The sequence below is a fragment of the Antechinus flavipes genome, chromosome 2, assembly GCF_016432865.1.
Source record: "Antechinus flavipes isolate AdamAnt ecotype Samford, QLD, Australia chromosome 2, AdamAnt_v2, whole genome shotgun sequence".
Taxonomy (NCBI): domain Eukaryota; kingdom Metazoa; phylum Chordata; class Mammalia; order Dasyuromorphia; family Dasyuridae; genus Antechinus; species Antechinus flavipes.
In genome coordinates this window covers 676905077-676920147 of record NC_067399.1, presented here as the reverse complement: position 1 = coordinate 676920147, position 15071 = coordinate 676905077, and the positions used below count along the sequence as shown (strand labels likewise).

Genomic DNA, 15071 nt, shown 5'->3' with positions numbered 1-15071 from the left:
TACCATTCCAACACTGTGACTATGCAAGTAGAAGAGGATCACGATAGACAGAGGATCATTTAAAATTTTATTTTTGTTTTTTGATCCCCAGCACTTAACGCAATATAGGGAATACAGTAGGTGCTTAATATATGTTTGTTGCTTGACTGATTTTCTTCATTTCATGAGTTTCTGCAGTTAAAGAATTCATCCTTTGGTGGCCAATATACTGATTGTGAACCTTTTGGTACTGAGTCTATTTCATACTATCGTAGGGTGGAAAACTGGAGAGGACTTTGGAGATCATCTTGCCCAACCCTCCATTTACCAAGCAAGAGACTAAGACTGTGAGATGAGAAGGGAGTTATTGTAGGTCATATAGTCACTTGTAAATGGAGTATGATAGCACCTGCCCATAAGGGTCAAATGAGGATCAAATGAGAAAATAATTGTAAAGTGTTTAGCACAGAGCTGGTGATTACTAAATGTTCATCCCCCTCCCTAGCACACTTAAAATCTTACATTAAAAAAAAATCTTACATACATCCCCATTGGAAACAGGCCCTAAGCCCAGAAATTCAAATTCACTTAGAGGAAAGAGTTAAATTTGAGACCCAAACCTTTATTCATCTCACATTGACCTTTTGGGAACATTCCGGCCTTGACTTTGGCCGAGTTCCTAGTGGCCCCTAAAAAAGAGATGGCTATCTGCCCGTGTTCCTTCTTTTCTCTGCTTTTTATATAAACTAACCTGCCAAATGTTTGAACGCACTGTACCAGACTGAGGTCTGTCCATCTGTGCCCTGCCCGAGTATGAAAATGTAACACAGCTGACTGCCTCCTTTGCCTTCAGCCTTGGAACATGGGTTCCCTTGCCCAGGCCTCCATCAGCCGAGGAGGTTACCTTTTTCCTCAATGTCTGGGTTGGTTAAAAGAGTTCTCTTCCTACTTCTCCTTCAATCTCTACATTTTCTCACCACACTTTTTTTTTTTGCACTAAATACTATTTTATTGTTTCCAATTACAAATAGTTTTCAACTTTCATTTTTGCAAGATTTTGAGTTGCAGTTGTTATCCTTCTCTTCCCTTCTCCCCCCCCACCTCAAGATCACAAACAATCTTATATCAGTTTTACATTTACAATCATGTTAAACTGATTTCCATGTTAGTCATGTTATATAAAAAAATCAAAATAAAAGGGGAAAACCACGAGAAAGAAAACAAACAAAAAAAATTTTTAAAAATGAAAATATTCTGCTTCGATCTGCATTCAGATCCCATAGTTCTTTCTCTGAATACAGATGGCATTTTCCATCACAAGTCTTTTGGAATTGTCTTGGATCATTGGACTGTTGAGAAGAGCGAAATCGATCATAGCTGATCATCACACCATGTTGCCATTCCTATGTCCAACATTCTCCTGGTTCTGCTCCCTTCATCCGGCATCAGATAGCCCACTTCTAAGACGGATCAGATAGCCCACTTCTAACTGAGCAGAGAGAGTTTTGTCTGAGGAAGCTGTGTATATGTTGGGGAGTGGTGATGGAACAAATGTTTTTAAAGAGGCTGACAGCAAAGATGATCTCTCCCTGTGCAGATAATTGTTCGTGATTGAAGACATTTGAGAGAGATTTCTGGGAACTAACTCCTCTTTATTCTTCTCAGATGCAGCATGAATATTGAGGTTATAGAATTAGGGAGTGGTAGAGGGAGGCATATTGGGGGATGTGACAAAGATGAGCTTGCTCAAAGAAGTATTTTCCTGAGCCGGAGAGAAAGACCTGTTTTCCTGAACAGAAAAGAGAGGAAGTGTGGAACCAAGAGAACCACTCATTTTGCCCATCACACAACTTTCCATTTTTTCTATCCATATTTGACTTTGATTTACCTATTCTCTATAAGGATCTTTCCCTTTTGCCAAATGTACCACACAGAGGAAGTTTTGTTTGTCTTCTGTGATTTTTAAAGGCAGCTGAGCTTCACTTTGAAGGGATATTATATAGTACAGGAGATACTAGAATTACAGTCAGGAAATCAAATCCTGCCTCTCATACTTCTTAGTGGTTAAGGCAAGTAGACTCACTTTTCTCATCTGTAAAATGGGAATAATAATATTTCTATTTCTTCTCTCATAGAGTTGTCATGAAGTTAAATGAGATACCATATGAAAAAGCACCTTATCGGGTAGCTACTATTATTATTACTATTATTTATTTTGACCACTAAAATAAAAGTAATTCCCCCCATTAATTTAGGATTAATTAACTAGTTAATTTATTTGAATTTTTAAAAAATTTAATAAGTACTTTCTATGTGCCAAACCCTACGCTAAGTATTAGGGATAGAAATACAAAAACAGAGGCAATCCTTGATCTCAAGGTGCTTATCCCTTCTAATGGAGGGAATAACACAGAACAGAGTTATATCAGGAAGGATCACTTTGGTCTCAGAATTCACAGGGATGGTGAGTAGGCCCATAATGGAGTACTGAGGAGAAGAGTTGATTTGATTGTGCTTCATGGTTCTAGATCTGGGGAGGAGAAGGAAGAAGAAGATGGTAATAGGGCGAAAGCCATTTCGAGCAGATAACCTAGAGAGGGCTAGATCTTTCCTGAAATGGTTTTTGGGGTAAAGTAATTACCAACTAAGAGAATAGACCTGAGCAAAAGCCCCTGTGGGCTTTGATTTGGGCAGCTGGACATTTGGGGACGCGGTGGCCAGAAAAGAGAGTATGAAGGAAAGTGAGGCTGGGTTTTGCTAATCAGCACAATTCTTCTCAAGGGCGGAACTCCAAAACTAAGTGGAGGCTATTATTTTTAATAAGAGGAGGGGGACAGCATTATGGGACAGAGGCCAAGATGGCTGAGGCTGGACGGATATATATTCTCTTTCTTCAGAGAGATGTAAATATATTCTTCCATGTTCACACAGTTGTGTCATCTCCAGCAGAGTTCTCCCTATTTTCTCCATCTTTGTTCTTGTCAGTGACATTTCTACCTCCTTTAGAAGATCATTCAGGACTTTGATGTTAGAGACCAAATGTGATGGTTCTGTTTCCTTTTATGGTGAAAAGATTTTGTTTTAAAATCTCTTTGGGGGCAGTGGATAGAGCCTTGAAGTCTGGAGGACCTGAGTTCAAATCTGGCCTCAGACACTCAACATTTCCTAGCTTTGTGACCTTGGACAAGTCACTTAACTCCAATTGCCTCAGCAAACAAAAAAAAATCTTTGCAGATCTTTTCCATCTTTTCTTCATTCATTGTCCTCATTCCAGTTTCATCCTTCAATACCTTGGGATGATTTGGATCGTTAGGTTCTCATTAAATTTTATTAAAACTTGTTTTCCCTTCCATTGTTTTCCTCTGTTTTAGTACTTATAAACTTGGATTCTTCTTCACTGTAAGATTTTGAAAATGAGTTTGTATTCTAAGCCAACGTTGTCCTTGGCTGCTACATTTCTCTGTTCGGTAAGTGAGTCAAAGGGTCAAGAGTTTGCTAAGTAAGGCATGTTTTAGGCCTTTTTGGCTCTCTTTGCTTTATCACTATCATTTAAGCATTCATATGAAAGTAGTCCAAATGGTGTAAAGGACCTTCCCACTAAATCTGATTTTTTTCAGAAATGTGGTCGAATAGGTCAGATTGAAGTTGTTCAGATACCACATACTATCATTTTTCTTCTTCTTTTTTTTTTCAACTTTTGTCCTTATTTTGATCTTTGTCCTGACAAGTCAGTGGTCTGACTCTACACAGACAGTTGATTCAGGAATGGTTCCCATAGCAGTAATGAGGCATTTCCTGTCCATTAAAATAGGATCCGCTTCATTTTTGTGATGTTATTTGGTATTTGCTGTGTCTAGTGCCTTCCAACTCGAGGAGTTGAGTTTCTGTATACAGACACATACACTAAACATCCATAGGACACGACAGAGATTTGTTATTTCCGTGAACGTGTTTCTCATACGTCAGTGTATCCTACCAGTAGAGAACCACATAGACCCTGGACATACATTTTTAAGGGACAATTTGCATGGGAATTGAAAATGAAATGTGTAATTCTGTTTGCTACATTAAATTTTCATTTGTAACTGAGCCTTTGTTTGGGATACAATGGCTTAACTTGTATCTCTGCGATACAGAAGATGATTATGTTTTCAAGTATTTATTGCATTTAGGTTGTGTTTATTTGGAAGAGATTATAGATTATACTTTAGAAACAGTCTGGTAAACAAGGGAAAGGGCTTTCCTCTGTGAGAAACCATTTGCATGCAAACTAATGGGAGCCTTTGGCTGTTAGGTTGTGTTGAATGACAGCTTGGAAAAGTGGCTGCAAATGAAATAGAAGAATGAATATTTCCCGAATCAAATTAGAGGTCAAATCAAATGCCCAATTGGAAACCATTCTCAGCTATTATTATTAAGAAAGGATGGTTGATATCTATCTATAGCTCTGTGTGGGTGTCTAAAGAAAAGAGACAGAGACAGAGAGAGAGAGAGAGAGAGAGAGAGAGAGAGAGAGAGACAAAGAGAGAGAGAGACAAAGAGAGAGGAAAGAGAGAGAGAAAGAGAGAGTCACTCCTGCCCTCTCCTCCCTTAGAAGCCCAAAGTTTCCATGACTCAGGTTGCCTTAGAGAGAGAGAGAGAGAGAGAGAGAGAGAGAGAGAGAGAGGAGAGAGAGAGAGGGAGAGAGAGAGAGAGAGAGAGAGAGAAAGAGAGAGGAAAGAGAGAGAGAAAGAGAGAGTCACTCCTGCCCTCTCCTCCCTTAGAAGCCCAAAGTTTCCATGACTCAGGTTGCCTTAGAGAGAGAGAGAGAGAGAGAGAGAGAGAGAGAGAGAGAGAGAGAGAGAGGGAGAGAGAGAGAGAGAGAGAGAGAGAGAGGAGAGAGAGAGAGAGAGAGAGAGAGAGAGAGAGAGAGAGATTGAATGAAAAGTGTATTCTTTATGGCAGCCTGATCCATAGATTAATGTTCTTGCATTATGCTCAGAGCGATAATGTGTTCTGGTAGTGATTTGACTTTGAATCCTGATCATAGAAGTTGATAATTGGATGGTCATGGACAAGTCACTCAATGTATCCAAGTCTCAGTTTGCTCATCTGGAAAATGGAAATAATGCATCAGAGAGATAGCCAGGGCAGTGTAGTGAGAAGGGGGTCAGTCTTGGAGGCAGGAAAAACCAGGTCAATCTCACATACTTGTCTGACCCTCAGTGCTCAAGTAAAGAGACCATTTTCTCTTTAAAGTTTCCCCAAACAAATGAAATCACAGGTTCTGGCTAAATTAACAAACAGAAATCCTGTCCTTCCCTCCCACACAGGATCCTTGCTGGATAAACTTCAGGCTTGAGAGAAATGGAAAATTTTAAATCTTGTTTTGAAAATGTTGATCCATATGCTATATAATAAGGAATCCCTGCTCACCAAGCAGGCAGGCACCTTCTAAGAAGCTACCTAAGTTCAGCTGTAGAGCCCAGAGTCTTTCAGCCATGTGGCCAAAGCAGAACTCGAACTCCGGTTTTCCTGACCCTGAAGTCAGCATTTGGTTCCTTGTATACTTCATTTGCTTGTAGCACAAAGGCTCTTGGGAGCCGTTAATCCAACTCCCACTTGTACTAGCAAGTCAGGTTTGCAGAGAGCAGCTCGTGCTTATCCCCTAAGGGTTCGTTTGCTGCTGGACAGGGTCAAGTAGATCAGTCCTTAGAACTGGCCTCTCATTGAGCTGGACTTGGCCACTGCTACCAAAAACTCTTCTGGGGATTCCAGTTGCTGAACTTCTTATGGTTCTTTGGGCTTTTCTAAACCGACCAAAGTCATTTTCTGGTCCATTTTCTGGTGCGCTGTGCCTCAGACTGGGGATGGATTGATCCGTAGGTCTCCTAGCTGGGGAGTAAAACCCAGTTATGACCCAAAAGACTTTTCTTCCTAGTCAGATCATATCTGGACCATATTCTTTGGTTCTGGGCATCACATGTTAAGGATGACAATAATCAACTGAAAAGGATCCAGGGATGGCAAAGGACTGTGAGTCAATGGCTGAGACACAGAACTAGGGATAATGATGCTAGAGAAGGTTCAGCGGAAACATAATATTGTACTGTGTCTGAAAGGCTGCCATGAGAAGGAAGAGGAGAATGAGGAGGAGGAGGAGGAGGAGGAAAGGAGGAAGAAGAGGAGAAGGAGGAGGAGGAGGAAGAAGAAGAAGAGGAAGAGGAGAAGGGATTAATTTGTTCTAGCACCAAGAAGGCCTGAATTCAAATCTTGCCTCTGAATTATAGATACTGAGAAAATCACTCAAAAGCTTGGAGTCTTATGTTCCTTATCCAAAACGTAAGGAAAATCATTGCTCTGGGACCCACTTCCTTAAAAGGGTCATTTCAGGACCACAAACTCCTATGAGCTTAGAGATTTTTTCAGCTGGGGAAGAGCATAGCCGATAATGGAAGCAAGATTGATTGTAAAGTCCAAAGGTAACAGGGAAGCCAGCTGGTGCAGTGGTTAGAGCACCAGCCCTGAAGTCAAGAGGAACTGAGCTCAAATCCAGCCCTCAGACATTTAACACTTACTAGCTGTGTGACCTTGGGCAAGTCACTCAACCCCGATTGCCTTGCAAAAAAAAAGAACAGCCCCAAGAATTGGGGAAAAGGGGGTTGGATTGATGAAAAGCAATGATGGACCCTCAACGGTGTCCATTTGGGGAACACTAATTTGGAGACTCCCTGTAAAATCTCTGCCTCACGTGTAGATAGATGACAGTCTGAGAGAACTGCCTGAGGGAGGACATTTGACCTGTCCAGTGTTAACACAACCAGGATGTAGCCAGGCTTCCTGACTCCATGGCTGGGGCTCTATTTATTCTACCACCCAGCTCTTGTAGTTCATGTTAATCATGTTCAGATTAATAGTAATTGTAATAACAAGAACTCTGGGTGGAGAGAGTCCCTCCATGGCTCAGGAGGGTGTGCTATCTGGCCTTCCTACACTAGCTGGGTAGAATTAAATTAAATGACAACTATTAACACTGAAACGAAACCCTAAAATCTCAACAGAGATGAGCTCAAAAAGAGTGTGTCTTTTACTAAGGCCCTTTTTCCTAATGAGAGAACTTTGCTCCGTTCTGGCTATTTTTAAAAATTCTGCTTGATAATGTTTTACTATCAGTCAACATTCTCTGAGGCTCATGAAGATATGTATTAATCGTTGAATCATCACCGGAAAGCCCCCTAAGCCAACGTCAGACCTTGCAGTGGCTGTCAGATCTGTAGCTGCCATCTTAGTCAAATGGTTCCATCATAATCCCGGTCTATCTCCTCTGGATGCCATAAAGTGTGCTCTAGAATTGGCCCCAGGGCACTAATATTCAATGGGCAAGCAAGCCACCGATTGATTGACTTGATTTGATCCTTCTTTGAGGAGATAGTCTCATTGATCAAGTATCATTATTGCTATTCCCATAATGAAACTCTCAGCCTACCAGCAAAACTTGAAATGAGCATTCCTCTAACCCTTGATTGGCTCATCCAACCCTCCAAATCAATCCTCAGTTATTTCAACCATTCGTTGTTCAGTTGTTTCAGTTCTGTCCAACTCTTCATAACCCCATTTGGGGTTTTCTTGGCAAAAAATATTGGCGTCATTTGCCATTTTCTTCTTCAGCTCATTTTACAGATGAGGAAACCGAGGCAAGCAGGATGAAGTGATTTGCCCAAGATCACAAAGTGAGCGTCTGAGGATGGATTTGAATTTACGAAGATGAGTCGTCCTTATCCACTACGCCACCTGGACTATAGGTTGGGTTAATACAGATAATCACAAATTGCTGATAATCCATAAATAATTTACTTTCAGAGGATATTTTTTGGTGCTCCCTTTTAAACATAGCATCCACACAATTCACAATCCAACAGTAATAATGTGACTGTGCTGCATATAGCAAAACCTGATGCAGTGTGATTTATGTTATCTCCTTCAGGTAGTAAAATCAATTCTACTTCAAACTAAAATAAAAAAGGGGCTTTGGAGGAACTAGAAAGCTCTCTGCTTTTGCCATATCTCTATCTTTACTTCTCATGTGGGAAATAGATCGTATCGCTTCCCTGACTGATAGAAAGCAATAGTCTAAAGCAAAAGTGACCTAGCTCGGAGAATTTGTCGGTTGGCCCCTTCCTTGAGCTGGCACGGTAATTGTTTTGATTTAAAAAGCTCCAACTGGACTTGAGTAAATAGAGACACTGTTTATGTCAACAGGGTATCTAAACAGACTGGGTCAAAATGTTAATAAGAAGTTGGATGAGATTTGTCATGGATTAGTAGTAATGGAGCTATCCATCTCACAGATAATGGAGAATTTGCTGGCTATATCTTTGCACCAAGAACAGACACTCTCCAAAGAGGAGAGTGCTATCTAAAAATCTTTTTAAAATAATAGGATATTATTTCAGAAAGTTGACTTAAGGACAAACAGCTTCTAAGCTGGTATTAGAAATAAACTACTTCCTTCCTTGATTCCTGATAACATTATCAAATGTCCTCAACAATATTTTCTTGATTTAAAATTAAGTCAAGAATCCTGTTGCTACATTTTCAGTTTATGGATTGGCTCAAAAAAATGCAATTTTTGGAGTATTCCATAAAATGCCTTGTACTTAGAGGAAAGTATCCAAGAGACCTTAAGCAGTTCGTGGTCTTTCAATTCAAATTTCAAACAATTCCTCTGTTCCCCCTATCCTTGGTCTCTCTAGCCCTGTTTTCCCCTCTGTTTTGTATTTTGACTTTCATTTTAAGATGAGATGAAATTATGGAGATGATGTAATCAAAGGAGTGAAAAACGGGCTGGTCACATAGCAAGAGTGATCAATAGTCCGGCTCCATCGATATCCTCTTAATGTCGAAAATATGAAAAAAAGTGTTTAAGTTAAATTTAATTTTAAAAAACAGTATATGAACAAGGTCCCCAATACTTGAGTTGGGCTGTGGCCCAACTTACGGGAAGATACAGACGAGAATCCCAGAATACTGCAGATCTAATTGGATTGTACGTCCTGATATTATTACCGGGAATGAGGCTAATGACATCATGTATCTCTTGTGATGTACATAGGCAATGGTGTGCTGGCAAATGTTTAACAACGTCTCCCCAAAGCAGCGAGGGAAACCGCAGCGTCTGCATGACAACAAAGTATGCAAGACACACTTCTCAGTTTAATATCCATATTAACATTTTCTCCATCACTCCCATAAGTCTAGCCTATCAGCAGAACATTAAATTGGGCCCTGATTTGTGGCGTTTGCTGATTTCCAGGGTGTCAATGGCCAACTGAAAATTTAGCAATTTAACTCACTGAACGTGTAAAGGAGCCAGTAAAAACAGGCTCCTACATGAAGGCATTTGGGAATATGCATTCCTTCGACTGAAAAATTGTCAAGAGAGTCTAAAGTAATCCTGGACGATGTTGTTAGAACAAGAAATTTTGGGTACGGGGCTCTTATGTTCTTAAGAAGAAAGATGCTACGTACACCGAGGAGATGATTACAACCCACAAATATAGCATCTTTGTTGTTCCAGGAATTGGATGTGCTTGCCCTGTTGTTGAGTTTTAGGGGCTAGATATCTTAGGCAAATACAAATTAGACACCACAAACATAAGTACCCACAAACAGAGAAACTAGCCAGGTGAGCTAGACTTTCTATTATTCAAAGGAAGAAATGGATGCTGTCCCAAAGGAGATAGCAGTCCAAATGGAGATGACTGTTTCCTTGGTTGAAGCACTCTTGAAAACAATATATATCAGTGAAAAGAATTGTATTTTACTCTTTACTTAGTTTCCACAGCTGTAAAATGAGGATCGTACTATTTATTCCATCTATCCCACAGAGCTGTTGAAAGAAAAATGTTTTGTAAAATTTTTGACCCCCTCTCTGGGCAGTTTCCATTAAGTTCTGAAAAAAATAAGTCATTTGATGATTGAGCACAAGCTTGGTTTGCCCACTGTGTCCTGCCTTAAATCCCACCCGGCCATTGTAATCCAACCCCATGACCCAAACATCTTGCCGTCTGCCCTGACACTTTCCCTCTTCTCTCTGTTACAGCACCCACTATACTGGATCTCTAGAGACCTTGTCCCATTCTCCCCCTCTGTAATCTAATTAGTGTGGAATTCCAGGCCTAGGATGAGCCATTTGGATTAGTGGGCAAAGGAGCTCAAACTTCCACTAAATCTCAGAAGCCCTAGATCGTGTTTCTCATTCAATTAAACCATCTACCCCAGGATCCTGCCTGCCCGTCCCCTGGCCAATATCCACACCCTTCTTTAGCTTCTCCCTCCATTGCCTGCCCAGCAGTCAAACAAATAATTCTAATCATGTTATGGAAAATATGGGGCGACTAACTGCCTTATTCCTGTACTTCCTAGTCTTGTGACTTCCCAGACCTAAACTCCCTCCTCTAGCCCCCATTTATCTGTATGTGTTAGAAAAAATATTCCTTGAGGGAGGAAATTATCTCACCAAGAGCCTACTAAGTGCTCATTTCCTAGCCTATAGTAAATACTTGATAACTATATATTTGTAACTATAACCATATATTATATATAACTATAACTATAACCATATATTATATATAACTATAACTATATATTATATATAACTATATATATAAAGCCATTCATTCCTCCACTCATTCTGGAAATGTGAGTTTTGTGTTGCTGCAATTTCTCGAATCACTTTAGATCTTGTTAAAGATAAATTGCAGAATAACCATAATAAATCCTATGCAAAAGACTTCTAAAAATAAATGGCTTTTCATCCATTGAGGATCTGATAAGGACACTCCCCTTAACTAGTGCTTTATCAGTTAATAACAGCTCACATTTCAATTGCACTTTGTGGGTATCCGTAGTTGGGATCCTGACCATCAGGGCTACATATTAATTTAGAAACCCCAAATTAACATTATCTATGTTTTAATGAGAGCAGCTAGAAGGTGCAGTGGACAGAGCGCTAAGCTGGAGTCAAGAAGACCAAGTTCTAATTTATCTGTTTTAACCCTATTTGCCCCTGTAGAATGAACTGGGGAAGGAAATGGGTCCAATATCTCTGCTGAGAAAACCCCAGGTGAGATCATGGAGAGTTGTTTATGACTGAAAACTGATGGACTTAAACATTTTGTTTTAGTTTTATTTATTTTGTTAAATATTTCCCAATTTTGTTTTAATCTGGCTCAAGCTACATTGACTTGCCCCCAGTCTGGGACTGTGACACCTTTGATTCACACAAAGCTTCCTTCACAATCCTGTTATTATAAGCCAGCTAGCAGTAGAATCTCTAATTCACGGAAAAGGGGTTGGGGCTCTGAGAGAAGCGCCTTGGCCGGAGTCACACAGCCAGTAAGTGGCCGAGGCATGAGTCAACTCCATGCCGTTAGCTTTAAGTATGGGACTTGTAGCTTTAACTATCTATAGAAAACCACTCGGTTTTATATGCGGAGCTATCTATGTCAGGTAGCAAGGGCAGAGAGTTCTTGGGGAAGTTAAATTTATTTCTATTATATTCTGAACTTAACAAATACCAAGCGAAATGGACATACACAACTCAGGTTGGGCCATACACAACTGGTTGATGATGACAAAGAGGATGCTGGGTCCTATTGAAAAAGAGATGAAAAGAGAATGATAATGACATTAATGCTGCTGATGATAGACATTTATATGCTCTTTCAAAGTTTACCCAGTACCAGCTCAGGCACTTCCCGGTTACATAACCCCTTAACCTTTTTTTATCTCATTTTTCTTATCTGTAAAATGGACGTTATAATAGCATCTCCCATCATGGTTGTTTGAGAAGATAAAACGAGATAATATTTATAAAGTGTGTTACAAACTGTCACATGCCATGTGGATGTTAGTGATTATTAAATCCTAGGAGTGTGAATCTGAGAAATCCTGGCTCCCAGTGGTGGGAGGCAGAACCAAACTGAATGTCCAGGTAAGCAATCGGTGGGCGTAGAGCCCAGAAAGGAACCAGGGGACATTGTCTCATGGAAAACTCGTGTTCCTTTTCCAGGATCACCCGGGGAGGCTGAGTTTTCGAGTCGAAGTAGACAGTGAGGAGCTGATCATACACCTGGAAAGAAATGAGTAAGTGACCGGGCGCCCACCAATTTCAAATGGCCAGAGCAAAGGGGAGGGCACGGTGGTGACTCAGGGAGACTTCTGAAGCCTCAGAAATGTTTCCTTCTCCAATGTGGAGCCTCAGTTCAGCTCCTTTGGGCTCATAAGAGTTTGAGCAGGGAACGAAAAAGGTGGTCACTGGCTGAACAGACTGATTTTACTTGATTTCACTTCTTTCGTTTATTAAGTTGGAAAATTCCTCGAGTTGGTTCCTTTTGGGTATTTCTGGATTATCTAAGGAGAATGGCATGCAGATGGAGAGGAAGTCTATCCTCCACGAGAAATATCAGCTCATTTGAAGTAGTATTTTAAGTTGGGGGCGGTAATCTGTTATAAAAATCTACATTTTATTGATGATAATGGCTAGCATTCAATAGGACTCTATAGGTCACAAATACAAATGTTAGCTCATTCGATTCTCACAATAACCATGGGAAGAAAGAACTATTGTTTTGCCATCTTACCCTGAGGCAGACAGGTTAAGCGACTTGTCCAAGGTCACAAATCTAGGAAAATCATAAATTAGGATTGGAACTCAGGTCTTTACAAAATGGTACCCTAGTTCTATCGGGATTCAGGGGAAGAGAGGAAATGCCACCCGAAAAGAATTATGGGTGAGCGCAGTGATTGCCAGGCATTCTTAAAAGGGCAGTCACATTTGTGAATCCGTATCTTCAAGATATGTATATTAATAAATTATATACCTTTATTACCAAGCTAATTATTTTATACTTTATAAGGCATATATAAACATTGAAGCTGAAAAAAACTGAAAGATAAAATATTTTAAAAGTGAAATCTTTCCTCTCCCTAAAACTTTATTAATGACAACATTTTAATGATGGATAATGTTTAATTTTACGCTGCACAAATCCCTATTTCTCTGAGACCGAGGGCATAGAACCTTGGACCCAGAGTCAGGAAGGTTCCAGTTCTAATCCAACCTCAGATCAGCTGAGTGACCCTGAGCAAATCATCTAACCTGTCTTCCTCAGTTTTTCCAATTGTAATATGGGAGTGACGACGGCACCTCCCTCTCAATATTGTAAGAATCAGATAAGTCAATATTTATGCCTGGCACATAGCAGGTATTTACTCAATGCTCGTTCCCTTTTGTCTTTTAAGTCTGTTTTCTTTGTTCCTACCTTCTGGGGTTGTTGACACTCCAATGGTAGAGCGTGATAGAAATGATAGTTTTACAAACAAAATGGGGCTTCTGGAGCTTCAGTTCCTTCCCGGTGGGCTGACAGAATTTGCAGGGGCATTTCACAGTGATAGCTCTCTTTGCCCACTTGATTCTTCTTTCTTAGAAGCAAAGTGAACATCAGCAGGTCTTTGCAATATTCAGTTTTTCATAGTTACTAAAAACCCTAAGGAGGGAGTTTGGAAGGTCTGGTTTGTTTTCCACGAGGTAGAAAATGTCATTTTCTGGAATGCCCCAGTGGAGGGTCTGAGGTTCAGAGAATTAGAACTGTGGAGATTCTCAGAGCTCATCTCCTCCAACCCATTTACTTTTTAGGAGAGAAAACAGGGTCCGAGATCTGACAAAGTCCCACAGTAAGCGTCAGAGCTTGGATTTGAATCCAGGAATCCTTGTCACTTTATTCAAATCCAGCACTCTATTCTCAATGATCTCCATAAAACATGATATGGAACCCGACTTAAATCTGACTGGCGTCCAGTTGGGAGCTGGACTTCAATCCTCCACCTCTCCATCAACAAGCATTTTTTTACTATTATTATTTATTATAAATAAATACTAAATATTTATATTTTTACATTTTATATATTACATTTTTATTTTTATAAATTATAAACATATTTATATATAATATAATATATAAATTCTATATTATAAATAAATATTAAATAAAAATTATTTATTTTTATTAAAGCTTTTTAATTTTCAAAAGATATGCATGGATAACTTTTCAACATTAACCCTCACAAAACCTTGTTTTCCAATTTTCCCCCCAAATCTTTACCCCTTCCCCTAAGTAGAAAGTCATCCAATGTATATTAAACACGATACAATATATTCAACAAGCATTTTTAAAAGACTTACGATGCGTTGAGTATTGTGATAGAAGCTGGAGATCCAAAGAGTTAACAAAGAGTCCCCTCCCCTCAAGGAGAGTATATTCTAATGAAAGAAACCATATGTAAGTAAATAGCTACATCCAAGTTGCTTCCCTGACTGAACTTTCAAGCTGCTAAGAAAAAGTAACTTGCTGAAGAGAACATCCAACTCAATGACGTCATCTATTCATTTGGTACTTGGTTCTCTGAATCAACAAATAGAGCAGATGTGAGGGATGGAGCCCAAACTCTTTAGAACCAGAATATCTCCAAAGTAGGGAAACGGATCCAATATCTCACTCCCCTTCCTGTGATTAATAAGAGATTCAGCTAGAGATAGAATCAACCTCAAAGGACAAATGAAACAATTTTCTCCTTTGACAAGTGAGAGTTTAAATGACTCTCGGATAGTCTACACCACTAGCAGGACTTGTACCCAAGGTCTTTACCACTGTACCAGGCTGCCTCCAACAGTAATGATTTAATAACAATATGAATCTTTCCCAAAGAAGGAGATTTCCATTCTTTTACACTTAGTGTTCTTGGCCTTGAGCAGGAATCTGTGGTAAATTTCCATAAAAGTGACAATTTACCATAGGCCCTACTTTTCTCCATTTAATTTCTGGAACTTGAACAAAACAACCTTCCAATAAAGATAATTGAGACCATAAAGCTACCTCCTGCCAACTGAGTTCTACTCTCGGTAACAATCTGCCCACTTTGGGGAAAGAAACACAGAATATTTAGCTTATGTCTAAGAGATTTTGGAACTATTTTAATAGCTCTGCAATTTATTAGCTGCGCGAGTGTGGATCTTATCTGGGCTTCAATTTCCTGCTCTGTAAAATGAGGTA

At 39.7% G+C, this 15071-nt stretch overlaps 1 protein-coding gene across 1 annotated transcript in view; it reads left to right on the top strand.

The window, feature by feature from the left end:
• ADAM12 (ADAM metallopeptidase domain 12) overlaps positions 1-15071 on the top strand; it is a 282504-nt gene that overhangs the window by 25591 nt on the left and 241842 nt on the right. The window contains exon 3 of the mRNA XM_051973876.1: positions 12032-12105. Coding sequence (XP_051829836.1) covers positions 12032-12105 — 74 coding nt within the window. The remainder of the gene's footprint in view (positions 1-12031; positions 12106-15071) is intronic.